General features: G+C 36.4%; 1 protein-coding gene across 2 annotated transcripts in view; it reads left to right on the forward strand.

Moving 5' to 3' along the window:
• The window catches only part of TINAG (tubulointerstitial nephritis antigen), a 44,700-nt gene extending 29,376 nt beyond the window's left edge, over positions 1–15,324 (forward strand). Inside the window, exons 11-12 of one of the 2 annotated variants that reach the window (XR_006168188.1) lie at positions 13,995–14,040; positions 15,107–15,147. Coding sequence is in view for 1 of the 2 variants with exons in the window: in XM_042814857.1 (XP_042670791.1) it covers positions 13,995–14,040; positions 15,107–15,217 (157 nt within the window). In the remaining variant the exon portion in view is untranslated. Of the gene's footprint in view, positions 1–13,994; positions 14,041–15,106 lie in introns of both variants that reach the window. The other variant, XM_042814857.1, reaches the window with a different exon arrangement.
• Positions 15,325–16,648: the final 1,324 nt, after the last annotated feature.

Raw genomic sequence — 16,648 nt, forward strand, 5'->3', positions numbered from 1 at the left:
TTAAATGATAACCATTAGGATGGTCGCAGAAAAAGAAACAGTCAAGGAGCCATTTATAAGCAAAAAATAGGACATCTTAGACCTGCAGTAGCCTCAGAGGGTTGTATGGACCAGTCTGTGCAAAACACTGAGTAGGAAGGAAGTGTATTTATATGCCAAAGGACATGAGAAAAAAGTGAATGAAAAAGAAGAAAAAGAAGGCAAAGAAACATCAGACTGATTAGGAGTTTAATATGTGGGAAATACATTTACTTTCTAATTTTTGTTGAAGATTGCTGAACTGATCTAATGGATCCAAAACTGTAATGAATGTCCCTTTTTTTTCACCATCTAATGTATAAGTGTTCTGACTGCTGGGACTATGCCACGTGAAATATTTGCAGAGTTGTTTAATTGTAAAATTGGATCCAATTTTGACAAGTTGAAGATTGTTTGAGCCCAAGACCAGGTGTACTTAAACTTATCAGGGAATCAGAGAATCATTTAAGTTGGAAAGGACATTTGAAGGTCATCTGGTCCAACTGAAGAGAGGTCTGGAGCACAAGCCTTATGAGGAGCATCTGAGAGAGCTGGGATTGTTTAGTCTGGATAAGAGGAGACTCAGGGAGACTTTATTGCTCTCTACAAATATATGAACAGAGGTTGCAGTGAGGTGGGGGTCAGCCTCTTCTCCCATATAACCAATACAAGGAGTAGCTAGAATGGCCTCAAGTTGCACCAGGGGAGGTTCAGGATGAGCATTAGAAAATACTTTTTCTCCAAGAGTGTGGTCAGACACTGGAATGGGCTGCCCAGGGTGGTGGTGGAGTCACTGACCCTGGAGTTGTTCAAGAAACTTTTAGATGTTATACTGTGGGACATGGTTTTGCAAGAAATACTGGCGGTAGGTGGTAGGTAGATGGTTGGACTGGATGTTCTTAGTGGTCTTTTCCAACCTTGGTGATTCTATTATTCTATGATTCTAACTCCCCTGTAATAAACAAGGACATCTGCAGCTCGATCAGATCACTCAGAGCCCCATCTACCACCTCTCTGGGCACCATTTTACTAGCAATGATGAATCCAGTGATTAAATGTGGCTCAGCACTATGAGGTCTAAAACGCTGCTTTGTAAAGATTCAAACACTTTCAGAATGAAGCTGTCACTTTTTCATATCATTCATATCAACACTTTGAACTAATTTGAACGTAAAATGCATAGCCCAGACACAAGCTCTCTGCGATCTACAGCAGCTTGTTCTGTTCTTGTTTGTTTGTTTTGTGTGCACATTGTTTTGTTGTTGGCTTTGAGCAGAAGATAATGCAAAATCTTTTCCATGGAAAAAAAAAGCTCATGAGAATCTCATGAATGCTGAACTGGAATTAAAAATTGTGATGATTATTTTCATTTTGCATCACAGAATTTTTTTGAGAGAACAAGGGGGCAGAGACTTGATGCAGTACGATAAAAATATGCAGTTTTATGCAGGCTGATATTCATTGTGATCTGATTTTTAAATTTATAACTCCTAAAAATGAGTTAATGTTTGTAAAAGGCAGTTATAGTAATGGATGACCACAATGAACTGATATGTGCAATCTCTCAAAAACACTTTTGAAAGGGCCATAGGCTCCTCATGCTTGCAACTATGTATAAGGCTACAGAGTGTTATAAAATAGATATAAATTTTAGCAAAACCATTTTTAACACAAACAGATAGGCTCATATAAATGTCTAACTGAATACACTGACTGAATTCTGTCACTATGCAAGTTGAAACTGCTAACTATTTTCTATCATTTTGAGGTTTCTACTTCATAAAATCAGCTCTAAGTCTAAAAAAAATCTATCTCCAGTATGTAGTGTATGACCTCAGGCTCAAGGAGAGCATGGGAAAAGAACTGTGAGGAAACAAAAAAGAAAAATATGGAGCAGCCAGGCAGAGGGTGTTGCAGGTTGCAGATGGTTTGAGTGTGAAGATGGTCTCTGTGGACAGTGAAATAAGTTTCCAATGGACTGAAGTCAAGACTGACATGCTGACAGACAAAGTATGATGTCTCAAGTTTCTGTGTCTTGTCTGCAGTCAGTGAGGTAAGTAGAAAAAATGAGTAACAGAGACTGGAATTCATAACGTTTAAGTTTCGATGAGTAGAATTTAGAAGTTACATCTCTGCTAGGCAGTCGTGGTTTCCTTTATTATCCATGGCTGTTGTGCTGCTCTTTCTGCCTGTCCTTAAGTGCATTTAATTGCTGTTTTTTTTTTTTTTTTTTTTTTAACTTCTGTTTGTTACTTGTAAAGGAACCCCTGGTGATAATGTCAGACTTGCAGAGCTAACATTAAAATGTCTAAGGTAGACTAGATGAATCCCACTATAAAAACGTCATAAAGTAACGCCAGCTTGTGCAACAAACTCACTGACCAATGGTCCATAATGTTTATGGTAAGATAATATCCTCAAAATGTCACATGCTTGTTTGTGTCTATGTACACACACAGTTATATGGATTTATGTGTATATACACATTAAATTTCAACTCAAAATCACACCAGAATGAAAACTACCTGAAAAGGCACAAAAGAACTACAAAGAGCTAATGAAGACAAACTGTTCAGAATTTGGCAATTTTCACATTTTTTTCTGCACTCACATTTTAAATAGAATAATGATTGAAATTACTAGGATCAGTGACTAAAGATATATGGAACTGAACACTTACCTCAAGATATCTTAATAAAAACAGACTTAATTCACATCAAAATGAATTTGGTAGCAGATTTGCCTCCCAGATCTATACTTTTGAGTTAGAGTTGAGTTGCCAAAGTCCAGTCTATAGCATATTCTTTATAAAACTGGTGCATTTCTTACTCCTTATTCTTATTCTTATTCTTATTCTTATTCTTATTCTTATTCTTATTCTTACTCTTACTCTTACTCTTACTCTTACTCTTATTCTTTTACACCTTTGGCTTTCTAAATCTCACTGAGAAAAAGAAGAGAAATGGGGTGTTTATAGAAAAAGAAAACAGTGAAGCAGATTTGGATATGGTGTAAGGATGGCAAAATCTATTAACTTTGGAGGAAGAATGTTGGCTTAAGCAGCTCTGCCTCAGTCAAATATATCTTTCTTCAAAGTCAGGTATAACCAAGTAAAAATCCATCACTAATGTTTCCAACCTGTTCAGACAGATTCTCTCTCATCCTTATTCATCTTTATCAGTTCAACATTCGTGATGGGCTACAATATCTCATGTGTATTTCCATTCAAAGAATTGTATCTGCTTCTCCGTTGAGAATGAAAAATTCAGAAGGGTTTCAAAAAGCCCAAGTCTTTGCCTGCAATCAGATATACTTACTGTCACCTTAAAGCTTGTATGGAACAAGTATAGTTTTATTTAAAGCCTTAGGTACTGATTCATGACCAGTACAGGTTTTCAGATATTTAGAAGATGCTTAGAATGGAAAAGAACTTTATTAAGAGGATACTGAGAGATGTCCCTTCTATTTTTATCCACTGGAAGATTTAAATTCAATATTGCAGGAGAATAAATGAAATTGAAACATCAACGCCCTGAAAAAGCATGAGTTGAATTCATTGTTTTTTAGCACAGTCACTCTAAAATTGACAGGTGAAGCAAAAACTTGTCTTTTAGTGTTGAGGAGACATTCAGGCAGTGCAACAGCACTTTAATATACATTTAAATGACTCACAGTGCAAAGTCCAGAGGCTTAAACGACATGCCAGTGACTACTGTTAGTGACACCTTTGTTTTTGACCTTGCAGATATATTTTTTCTCTCAATTTTCTTTATCACTTGTCCTCACTCCATCTCAGATTATCAATGACAACAAAGAAGATCTTTTTAGGCCATCAATAGCCACATTTTCTTTTCAGCTAAAGAAACCTTGGGATGAGTTCCCTCTTTCTTTCATAGGAAATAAGTTCATTTCCTTTCTTCTTCTTTCATTTCATTTCTTTCTTTTCATTTCTGACAATTGACATAATACATTATAGTTTTAAAAATAAGTAATACTAAAAAATATTTTACAGCAAAGAAAAATACATTACAAGATCATCAGGAAAAGATAAACTTTATTTAGAGATTTATGCAGTTAAATCCATGAGTTTTTCTCCCATACTATTAGTTAATGTAGTATTTTTAGAATAATTTAACCACTGACATACCGATAATTTCACTTAGCTCTTGTTCTAAGTCTGTGTAAAATCATAGTTTTGAGTTCCAGTAATCCTTTTCTGAAAAACTTTTTCTGGCAGAGAACACTAGTCGGTGAATCTTTTTATTGTGTCTGTTAGTATCACGGCAGTTATATGACCAAGGCCAAGGAGGAGAGTTAGATGAAAAGTTTCAGACTGCAGGTATTTGTGGCCCACTGTCTTTTTATCTGTAGAAGGAGGTACTGTGAGAATCTTATGAAATAAAAGCTTTTGTATTAAAATAGATTAGAGGGACTGAGTAACCTTTGTATTCTTCTGTTCTGTAGGTCTAGTCTATGGGAAGGCAGTCTTTTTGTTAAAGAAATTTCATAGGTTACTTTTTGATCAAAATGATGACACTAAAATAGCAAAGTCTAGATTGAAGACTTAGTATTAAGGAGAAAAATTAGTCTATTTTATTAACATTGTCTGTGTTCAGCATTTGGGTAGGATATATCTTCAAAAGTTTTACCTCTGTCTTGATTGCAGAGTCTTTTTTCCTAATCTAAATACCTCATTTCCCATAAATTGGATGTGATGAATTTGGACTACATGAAGTCATGTTTGATCACAAATAATTTTCTCAGGGATAGAAAGGGCCAGAGATATTTATCTACATATATAACTTCAGAAATTACAGGATTTATATTGCACTGGAGGTTATAAAAGGTTTTCTAGTTGCCCCATTTAACCTGAAGATCTTTGTGAATGCAGAAGCCATTAGAAATGAAAATATTTGGGGAAAAAAGGGAAGAAAAAAAGGAAAAAGCAACAAAACAAAATATGAGTAAAGTCTACAACCTTACAAACAGAATATGTACAGTGTTTCATAGAATCATAGAAATGTTTGAGCTAGAAGGGACCTGTAAAGGTCATCTAGTCCAACTCTCCTGCAATGACCAGGGGCACCTACAGCTACATCAGGTTGCTCAGAGCTTCATCCAGCCTGACCTTGAATGTGTCCAATGTCTATGCTTCCACCACCTCTCTGGACAACCTGTTCCCAGGCCTTATCACTTTTATTGTAAAATACTTACTTCTTATGTCCAGTCTAAATCTACCCTCTTTGAATTTGAAACCATTTCCCCTTGTCCTACCACCACAGACCCTGATAACATGTCTTCTTATCCTTCCTTCCTATAGCCCCCTTTTAGATATTTCAAGTCCACACTCAGTTTTCTGCAGCGCCTTCTCTTCTCCAGGCTAAACAGCCGCAGCTCTCTCAACCTGCTCTTGTAAGAGAGGTGTTCCATCCTTTGGATAACTTGTGTGGCCCTACTCTGGATGTGCTCCAACAGGTCCATGTCTCTCCTGTGCTGAGGACTCCACATCTGGAACCAGCACTCCAGGTGAGGCCTTACCAGTGCAGAGTAGAGTGGAAATATCAACTCCTGGCTTTCTGGCCACTCTTCTTTGGATGCAGCTCAGGGTATGGTTGGCTTACTGGGCTGCAAGAGCACACTGCTGGCTCATGTCCAACTTACCATCCACCAGTATCCTCAAGGCAGTTTTGAGAGGGCTGTGTTCCATCCTTACATCCCTCATTTTGCACTGACAGCAAGAGTTGCCACAACCCAAGCTGTTGAACCTCGTGAGGTTCTCCTGGGCCTCTTGCTCAAGCCTGTCTAAGTCTCTGTGTGTGACATGCTGTCCCTCAAGTGTGACAGCTGCACCACACAGCTTGGTGTCATCTGCAAACTTGCTGGGGGTGCACTCCCACTCCCAGTGTTGATGTCACTGATGAAGATATTAAAGAGTATCAGTGCATTGACTCCTGGAAAACACCACTTGTCACCAATCTCCATCCAGACGTTGTGCCATTGACCATCACTCTCTGGGTACAATCTTGCAACCAGTTCCTCATCTCACCCATTAAATCCATATCTTCCCAATCTGAAGAGAAGGACTTTATGAGAGACCATGTCAAAGGCCTTATTGAAATCCAGATGGATGACACCAGTGTCTCTTCCCTTGCTTGTTAATGCAGTTACACCATCATAACAAGTGACAAGTTTGGTCAGGCAGGACCCACTCTTGGTGAAACTCTGCTGGTTATCTCGTATCTCCTCCCTCTCTTTCATATGCCTTAGCATAACTTCTGGGAGGATCTGCTACATGATATTGCTTGACACTGAAGTGAGGCTAACAGGTCAGCAGTTTCCTAGGTCACCCTTTCTATCCTTCTTGAAAATGAATGTTATACTGCCATTTTTCCAGTCATCAGGGCTTTGTCTGACTGCCATGACTTTTCAAATATCATCAAGAGTGTCTTGGTGACTATGTCAGCCAATTCCTTCAGGACTCTGTGATGTGAGTTTCCTGTGTATATTGTTTTTAAAGACTTCTATCTGTGCTTCCTTTTAGTCAAAGAATTATTGAATGTTCTGATTTTCAATGCACAAGCATTCTATAATGACAGAGAGGAGACATTGTAAAGAAGAAAACAAACAGCAACCAGAAAACAAACAAAAAAACCAAAACAACAAAAAAACAAAACAGCAGCAACAGAGATAAATCTTGACTTTATTCTAGAAAATAGTAGGCTTTGCCACTGACTTCAGTGAATCCAAAATTGAGTCTACAAACTGTGTAACTGGTGAACTGCAAGAGTGAGTTAAAGCCGGTTGAAAAAGAATGTAAGTAGTGGTTGGAAATAGCATTTTGTTGTTCGTGTATTTTTGACTGTGAGGTAGAGACTGTCTGTATGCCAGAGGAGTCTGTTCTGGATATACGTTGTTGGATGTGGGAAGTTAGAAAGATGATGCAGAATGCCAGTTCCTAGAGCATCTGTCTTCCGTAAAGAGTATAACTCTTTGCTTAATGCAAAACATTGACCTCTACTCTAATCAACTGCATGAATTCATAGCTTGAGAGACTTGTATTATTTTCCTTTACTCTTAAGACCTTCTTTTTAGATGTGCTCATCCTTTTGTCTAAAAAGAATGCATAAATTATGTTTTCACGACAAGTTGGAATTGGTTTCCCCTGAGTAACCTGAAATATTTTTTCTCCCGAAGAAGACTGAATGAAATTTGGTTAAATTATTTCTTTTTATTCAAGGTTACTTTTCATTGAAGATGGTGAAGGTTTTGTTTGGAAAAACTAAATAGCCTATTTCTTACAGAATAGTTTTGTCACATAGAACTTCATTACTGTGTAATTTTGTGTAACATTCAGACCTTCTCCTTTATGACTCCTTGAAATCCCTTCTTGTTGTCAGTAAAAATGGAAATTTTGTAAAGGGCTGTATTGAAAGCTTTTCAAAAAAATACTGAAGGATTGGACATCAGTGATCTAAAGCTTTGTTAAAAATAAGCCTAATAGATTCCTTTTCTCTGTGGGTAATGAGGTCCAACATCTGTTCACATTTAACATGTTGTTAATTTAGAGTAAATGTCAGCTAAAATAATCACATGAACAAGAGAGGAAAAAAAAGTGCTATTAGATTATTTTGATCATCTTCCAGAAAATGTAGTATTTCTCTCTAAATCTGTTAAGTTACTTTTAAAAGTCTCTGTCATCTCCCCTTGGGAACTATTCCTCTGGTATTTACGTTACTTTATTAGTAGGATGTATTTTTTTTTCTTAGTGCTTTATTTCCTTGGTGTTTTATTTCCTTTACTTTCTTCCACAATTCTATCTAAACACTAATATCTGATACTGAATTTTCTCTTTCTGCAGGGAGTTTGAGTTCTACACACATCTAGGTTGTTAGTCTCTGTGCATTTTTATTTTCTCTTTTTCCCATTCCTCACACAAAAATCATTTACTTCTTTTTCTTATTCCTAGCAGTGACTTCTCAGATTTAATGTAGGACTCCAGTCACACACTGTATAGCTCTTTGCTGAAAACATGCATGACCATGCCTATATTTAATCCCAGCTTCTTATATCTCCTTTCTAATGTTGTTAACGTAACTAAAGCAGATTGCATGTTTAATTTATTTCTCACTGTGACATCATTTTCCCTTCAACATCCAAGGTCTAGGCTTCCCAGGAGGTACTGGGAAGTACCTGATCATTCAGGAGGGTCAGGATTTCATTAACAATGAGCATAGAGTTTGCAAAAGCCTACTTTAGGAAAAATGACTTTTGAAAGAACCATCGGATTTCAGGAATAAGCTGCCAGAAAAAAGCAACCTGTATATAGACTCTACTAGAGAAATTATATCAGCAAACCACTCTAACAAGTGTCATAATTTCTATAAATAAATGACTAGCATTCATTAATTCCCACTGATTTGGACTTCTAGTCAAAATATGGATACCTCCCAGACTCATGAATAGATTCCTATTTGTGTTCTTTCTTTAAAAATTACTTTCAGAAAGAAGATAATAGCAACAAGATTTATTCTTGTACTGAATTTTTCCATGTACAGTGCCTAGCACAAAGGGGTTCACTTCCATGCTTAAGACTCCAAGGCACAGCTCTCACACAATAAAAGTTAGATAGTGTCATTTTCCTTTCCAGCCTGTTGTTGGTCTCTCAACCAGCTCATACTCTAAGCAATGAGGGAACATAAAATGCAGCCTCAATTGTTTTAGCAACTTTTTTAGCACAATATTCCTGGCTTAATTTTCTGTACTAAACTGTACTATCTATGATTCTTGCTGTGTTGTGAGAAACTGATATATGTTATAATTGCTGTGTTGTTTACTAAGATAATTTTACCTCCCCTTTAAATGTTTTTTTTTTTTTTTTAAATTTGTACCTGCTAATTTTAAGATTTACAGGATCCATGTCCTTCCATCTGTAGTGTCTTAATTCTCCTCTTCATTTAATCTGAAATTTTATACTACAACTGTGATAGCTGATAGTCAGCTTCTCCAAACAGTGGATGAATATCTTTATTTAAAAAATAAATCTGTTTTGATGATTTGAGGAATTCCAAGGTAAAATCTGATTTCTGCAGGCAGCGTTTTTTTTCTCATAACTACTGTTTGGTTTTTGAGTGTCATTTTTTTTTTTTTTTTTAATTTATTCTTTTAAAAGATATTTAAGACATACAAGGACGAAAAATTATTGTAATTTGTATTTATATTATGACAGCGCATTATTAGATTGTTGATACCCATTCAACACTTTATTCATTATATATTTCCTAATATTTTCCTTTTCCTTTGCTTTGCTCACACTTCACTATGCGGATATGTCCAAATTCAGCTTGAGATTCGAGTACCTGAAGTTATGTTTCTGATGGTAGACATGACGTGCTAGATTTCTAAACTGTCAACTTAGAGATGGTGATATAGTCAACATAGGCAATGGAGCCTGGAGGGTAACTCAACTCCACCTGCTTGTGAATATGTTAGTACCCTCAGGGGTATTTGGTGCTAGCAGCAGTGGAAAGAAGTTGCTGCCTGATTTAATTTCTGAAAGAACACAGATTTCTTGTTGGTCCTATGTCACATCTGCCATGAGAATGTTTCAGGCATCCAGGGGCATCTCAAGTGGCCCTAGACACCTGCATTTAGGCAGATGAACAAACCTTTGTAATTAGTGTATGTTTAAAAATATATAGGAAATAAAGAAGTCACATCTCAGTGACGAACCAGATACAGTAAAAGACACAGACTTCAGTCTAATTATGACAACACATAGAATGTAAACTCTATTGAAAAATGATTGATTTCTGAATTTTTGAAATAACATACCATCCAATTTCTATTCATTCCAGTGGATGGCTATGAGTTTTACAAGTTTCACATTTCCTCTGACTTTTTTTCAGATTTCTGAATATTTTGTGTTACTTTTTAACAAATGTGTCTGTTAGTTTTTGTTCATACTTCAAGAAGCAGTACTTACAGCAGCAGGTAAAAGAGCAGCTAAAATTAAGCTGAATTTATTATTCATTTATATCATGAATCTTTCACCCTCAGACACTTGACTTTGCAGCAGAAAGGATACTTAGGGATTCTTTTTCTATGAGGAAGCTAAACTTAAATTAAACTTAAAGTGGAAGTTGTGCTTGCTTGCCATAAGGTGTTGATAGGTAGAACCAAGGGATACAATATGGAATGAATTTATTTCATTAGTAAGACAGAAATTATGAAAACTACCAAAGCGTGAATATAGGCAGGAAAACAGAAAAGGAGAAATTTAAAAGATTAAATGAAATATTTCTGCTGGGAAGACTCATTTAGAAAGCTGAGAAATCTATGTTAGAAAATATTTCCTCCTTTTCTAAAGGTACTAAAGCAGAAATAGCTTTCACTTAGGTGTTTCTGGAAGTAATTGCTTCATCTTTAAAGGCTATACAAATATGAATGAGCCAGAAAGTCTCCAGAAATGCTCTTAGCTGGAGCTGACATGCATTCCCAGAGGCAAGATGTCAAATCAAACTGGCACGGGACCCAAAATGCTGCAACACTGAACAGTATATATCTAGCGTATTTCACAAAACAACAGCTGTTTACATTACAGCTCAGTGCTTTTCAGATGGAGAGAAGCACATTAGCCTGGGAGAAATGAGAACTGGTGAATCTGAGCAAGCCTATACAATGAGCCTGAACCAACCATGCCAAGATTTAGGAAAGGCTTTGTCAAAAAGGCCTGGAACTCCATGCTGCATTTGCTGCCACTAAAGATGAGCATCTGTGGAGCTGTCAGTTTGTTCTGCCTTTCCTGCTAAGTCCTGCTCCTGATTCGTGCATTAACTTCAAGACTGGTTTTGAACAGTAAACAATGAACCAACATTATCATCTGTTCTTTAACCACAGCTGTTAAAAACCTGACAAAATCACCTGTCTCATCACAGTCTACTAGCCTACTGTGCTATACAGCTGTTACACAAGAGCTATATACCGAATACAAAACAAATTCATGGAATGGTGGATTAGCAAGTCCAACATAGGTCCAATTGCTAAGATTATTAAGTAGTTTAGGCTAGAAAGGATGTCTGAAGGTCATTCACTTCAATCCCTCAGCTCAAAGAACCAGTTTCAGAGTTCATTCAAGCTCCTGGGGCTTCTAAGTCCCAAAATTTTGGAGTGTATCTGAAGACAGATATTCCACAACTTCTCATTCTACTAGTGACTCATGCTGTGAAATACTTTCTTTTGTTTATGTCCAATTGCAACTACTCTTGCTGAAAACCACGACTGTCAACTTCTGTCTATTGGCTGTGCATACCTCAGGAGAGTCTGTCTGTCTTCTCTGTGCTGCCATTTTATAAAACTGGAGACAACAAAAAGATCTCCTCCAAGCAACCTCTCCTGAGCCAGCTTTTTCAGCCTCTCCTTCTACATCTTGTGCTCCAGATCCAAACAGCTCAGGGTTTACTACTGATTTTGCTCCAGTCTGTTCATGTCTTTCTTGTCTGTGAAAGTCAAAACTAGACAGACTGCTCCAATAAGGGAGAACAGTCCCTTTTCTTGACTATTGTATATTTTATTTTTATTTAGAGTACTTAAATGAATCAACATGGGAATGAATTACTGAATAAACAGCTCTTCTTTCTAAACTGTAAGATAGAGAGCATATATCAAGTATTGCTTTTTGTATACAATTAGGTAGAATAAAATCCAGGAAATTAAACTCATTGCTACATTATTGTCAAAGATAAAAAAATAAGGACCTGTTTCTATTTTATTGTCTAAGTTTTCTTCTAGAACATTTCGGAGAATCAGTATATTTCTATCAAAACATAAAAACAAATTTGGGATTTTTTAGAGAATAACATGTTAGAAAGCAATGTAGTGGCAGAAATTTAAGATGAGATACCTCAAGAGCTGGTCATCATGCCACTCTGATAAATGAGAGTGATAATGTACTGAATTAGGAATACAAGAACATAAAATACAAGGAAATTTTAATCTATCCATAAGACTGATGCAAATAGTGGACTTTCAAACTGCAACTGATGTAATTTTTTAGTAAAATGGCCACAAGTAAATCTCAATCTGATATGAATAAATGAATATAAATGAATAAATGTATGATTGTGACTAATTGTATCAAAAGCACATTAGGCAAATAAATAGCAAAGATTATTAATAATCCCTAAACTTTCTCCTGGTAGTACAAAGAAAAAAAATAATGAAACCTTTTTTTAAACAACAATTACAATAAGTGGTCATTATCACCAACATTGTTACTATGATTTCATGCACTGAGTGAGTAGTAGCTACAGCTGGGATCACAACTGTAATCCAGACTTCAACTCTATGCTAGCCATGAAACTTTTACTTCCAAAGTGAGCATTTTAATCTAATTCTTCAGTACTTTTTTTCTGATAGCATTGAGCCCATGATTGGCAGTGTCTGGAAAACAAACAGCAATATGACTTGCCACAGTGGAATTTTACCTCTAACCTGTGGTCATACAACCAGTGGAATTTGAAGGAAATTGAAACAGCAAATATCAACAGGCAGAGCATGTGTCTGGATGAGGAGGCAGTTCACGCTGCAGGATATCTTTCCTGCAAAATCTCTGTCAAGGAGAAGGACGTTGAGGTCCTGGGCTTAAATGAGGCTGGAAAGATCCCTGGTTTCTCAGTTCAGACACAGTCGTGGTACTACAGTGAAAAACTGTGAGCTTATCCTGCTCAGTGTCTCTTCATATCAACTGTTGCTCTGAAAGATTTGGAAGCTGGGGTTTTAAATTTGTCTTTTTTGCTTTTTTGTTTTCCCCTTTGAGTAGAAGTACAGCTATTCCACACAGATCATTGCTGTTAACCCAGGGGAATTGATGCTGCTGTGGATGTTTTTTACAAAGATGATTTGAAACTCCGGATTTCCCCATCCACATCATAGGATTTCTTGTTGTATTTTTGCTAATTGCCTTTCAGAATGATTGGAGCACCATAAATGCACCAAATTATTTGACTTTGGTCATATACTAGTAAGGATTCTGGTGCGATAATTTCGTACATTTTATGATTAATTTATACTGTGAAAAAAAACTGTAATAGATGTTCACGTCTTTGGTTTTCTTTTTATTTGTGCCCTTCAGCAGGCACCAGCATCATGGCCTATGAACAGCAACTAAACAAGTATTCACCTTAAAATTAAAGAAAAGCCAGCAGGGTTCCTTAGGCAGTCAGTAGATGTGCAAACATACGCATGCACCTAAGGCATGCAATGTAGCAGTCACTGATCAAACTACACCCAGACGATGGCCTTGGACCTTCTGCTACCAAATATCCATGCAAAATGAAGTTTATCATCTCAAAGCACTGAGCAATTCAGCTCCAACTACAAAACATCTGTCACTCAGAGGAGGGGACAGGCTTTGTGTGGTTTCATGGATATTGCCATAACATTTAGCGTGTCCTGAAAGATGTTAGAGAAATATCAGGTTTACATGTCATTTCCCTCACTGTGCAGAAAACCAAATTAGTTTGTCAGCAATTCAATCTGAGCTGAGAGCAGCCGGTCCCAGTTTACCAGCTATATTTGTAAAGGTGTTAGATGAGATCTTTAACAAAAAAGTTTCTGTGGTTCTTAAGCTGAATTGAAATGTGTTCACATTAATTTAAATACTCCTACACAGTTGGGTTAGTTCAGCTGGCAAACTCTCCAGAGGAGAGATTCTGTCAGTGAAAACATTAGATCATTGCAATGAGACACTACAGGCACACTTGTGCTCAGAAGTTTTTCTAGTCCCTGCTGGCAATTTGACTTGTGGCTAGGAGGACAAATACCTTCATTTTCATTGGTGGAGGCGTCACTTGGTCAAGCTGTTTCATCCCTGGTACTAGGACAACTATCATTAGCTTTTCTATTCTGGTTGCTTGTTTAAAGCTGCAAAATATGATCAAATGCATTAGAAGCCTCACTTGTACCATCTCTTGTAACAGGTGGGGATCATTACCTGGCAAAAATGGACAAAAACAGAAGTTCTGGGTAAGTGAGTCCTTAGTACTCTGTTACAAAGAAGGAGATGACATTTCTAAAATACAAATTATTTTTAAAAAAATCCTTCTTTTCTTTCATTCTCTCTTTTAGTATCTGCTTTTGTTGTTGTTTTCCATTCACCTTTAAGTCTCCTGCACAATTCTACCCCCTTTCTGGCAAGGTTTTATCCCGTTGACCCTTGAACTACAGCATGATCTTCCTCAATTTCAAATCCTACTTCATGTGATCTCCTTACACTTATATCTGTGTTTTCTCCTACAACTCTTATTAACTTTTTTCCATAAACATGTCCTTTTTGCGGTCTGAGAATGAAACTCAACAATATGTGTCAATATTTGGGAAAATATTCTGAAAAGACAAGCTATTAATTTAAATAGCATTGCAAAATGTCTTCCAGCTGTCAGCAAAAAATTAAACTTAGCCTTTCATCAATTTAAAGTCAGTCAGATTTTATCGTTTTGGTTGAGATTAACAGCTCATACCATTATTCTGATGCTTAGCAGAAGGTAATTTGGAATTCATATAGCTGATGGCAGGGCTTGTGGTTGTTGGTTCTACTGACATCTCAGGCACAAATCCTTCTGAATTCATTAGAAACTAAATGTCAATAACAATCTGAATGAAACCTGATTTATTAAAAACCAATTTTTCATATCTTGTGTCTCTTCAACATATGTTAACGTATTAATGTTAAGAAACTAATATTAATAGGTTAACATTAATTTGAATTTTGACCAATATTGTTTACCAGTATTGTTTAAATTACCACTTCCTCCAGGTGATATTTGGATTACCTAATACTTTCTTCTTCAATAAATCAGACAGTCTAATAGCAATAGTAGTCCATTATAATTAACTCTGGCTTTGGAACTAAAATTTTGATCAAAATAAAAAGGAATAAACAAGTAGACATAAGGAAAAAATGCATTTTTATTCTCATCGAATCTGAGAAACTTTTTCATTAGACAAAAATATCACGTGAGATTACCTTTAAACTTCACATTTTGCATTTTAAAATACCATTACTTTTTTTTTCCTCTTTGTTTTTCTTTAGATTGCAGCAAATTCATGGGGAAAGCATTGGGGAGAAAATGGCTATTTTAGGATTCTACGTGGACAAAATGAATGTGATATTGAGAAGCTGATTTTAACTACTTTGGGATAGCCACTGCCTTTTACCTGAAGTATTATACTGTATGGTGCTTTGTGTATCTATTCTTCCACTGTTGTACATCGAGTCTTTCTAGACAAATAAAAAATTAATCTCTTATATTTCTTTCTGCTGTGGTTCGTTAGGCCTTCCTGACTGAATGCACTGCAGCTATCCTAAGAGTGGTACAGTCTCACCCGGTACAAACACTCCTCTGTACAAATAGCAAATTGTCTCCAAGACTACTGACGACCTTGGTGTCTCACAGAGTGGGAAGTTCGGAGCCCTATTATTTACATCTCATCACTGTTTTGTTATATTAATGGTGACTGATTCAGCAGTGCCTGAAAAAAATGGAGTTATATTGGTAGTGTTAATCTCTTTATGATACATACTGTGGTCACAAATCCCCTTAGAAATGTGATGTGCTCTTCACAGAGAATTGCTCATGGTCGTAGTAGATAAAAAAAAGTACAAATTAATGTAACTAGAATTCTAATCTGTTACAGAACAACTGTTTCCAATTCTAGCTTACGTAAATTGTATCTGTGTATCATTTTCTCTTCCAGGAAACGAATTTTTTACTGTAGGTTTCATAAAGTTTATGTATTTTACATAATATAAAAACTGCTTCTAATGAAACAGCATTTCCCATTCCCATAACCGCAATTAAAAATGTGCAATTTAAATAGTTTAATTGAATGAAAAGCTGAAAAAAAGAGATAATTTTTCCCTATTAAGATCTAGACAAGCTTCATTCCTCAGCTGCTTGTGTTCCACTTATTGTTTTACCCAGAATCAGACCAATGCCAGTTCTCTCATTCTCTCAGTTCTCTTATTGCTGAAGGATATTTTTTCTGCCCTGGAGGAAAGGTCAGAAAAGACATTCTGGTGTTTGTTCCCACTGCCATCTCTGTAGCCCAGACATGGCTCCTGGAGCCGGCCAGCAAGATGTGTATCAGCACAAAGTAATTAGTAATTAAAGGCCTTTCCAGATCTAACACTCCCTTACTACTGCCACACATCCCCTCTCATCAGCATTGCTACAGACCTCCATGGGCTTGAGAGCCCTTCGGCCTGTGTATTTTTTAAAGTTTAGATATTGCCACTATTGGCATATGAAGAAATGAACTAATCTCTGTCTCTCTTAGTCTCTTTTAAATTATTCCAAAGGGCACTTGCCAACCTGAATCATCAGTCATAAAATTACCTACAAAAGAAACAACTGTGGCAAGTTATATAGATGGGGAGAAAATCCTGCCGTTACATTACAGTAAACAAATATTCAGTGCGACTTTCTGTCTTTAATAGACTATTTCTCAGTCTTTCATTTCTAGAAAATGAAGAACTAGACTTCCATTATCATCAGCATAGGTGCGTAATAGCTTTTCCTTCAAGAGCAGTTAATGTTGGTAATATACAATAGATGTCCTTGCCACTAAATTA

This window comes from Centrocercus urophasianus, unplaced genomic scaffold (assembly GCF_019232065.1).
Source record: "Centrocercus urophasianus isolate 14NV4802_14NV808 unplaced genomic scaffold, USGS_Curo_1.0 seq_10, whole genome shotgun sequence".
In the NCBI taxonomy this organism is placed as follows: Eukaryota; Metazoa; Chordata; class Aves; order Galliformes; family Phasianidae; genus Centrocercus; species Centrocercus urophasianus.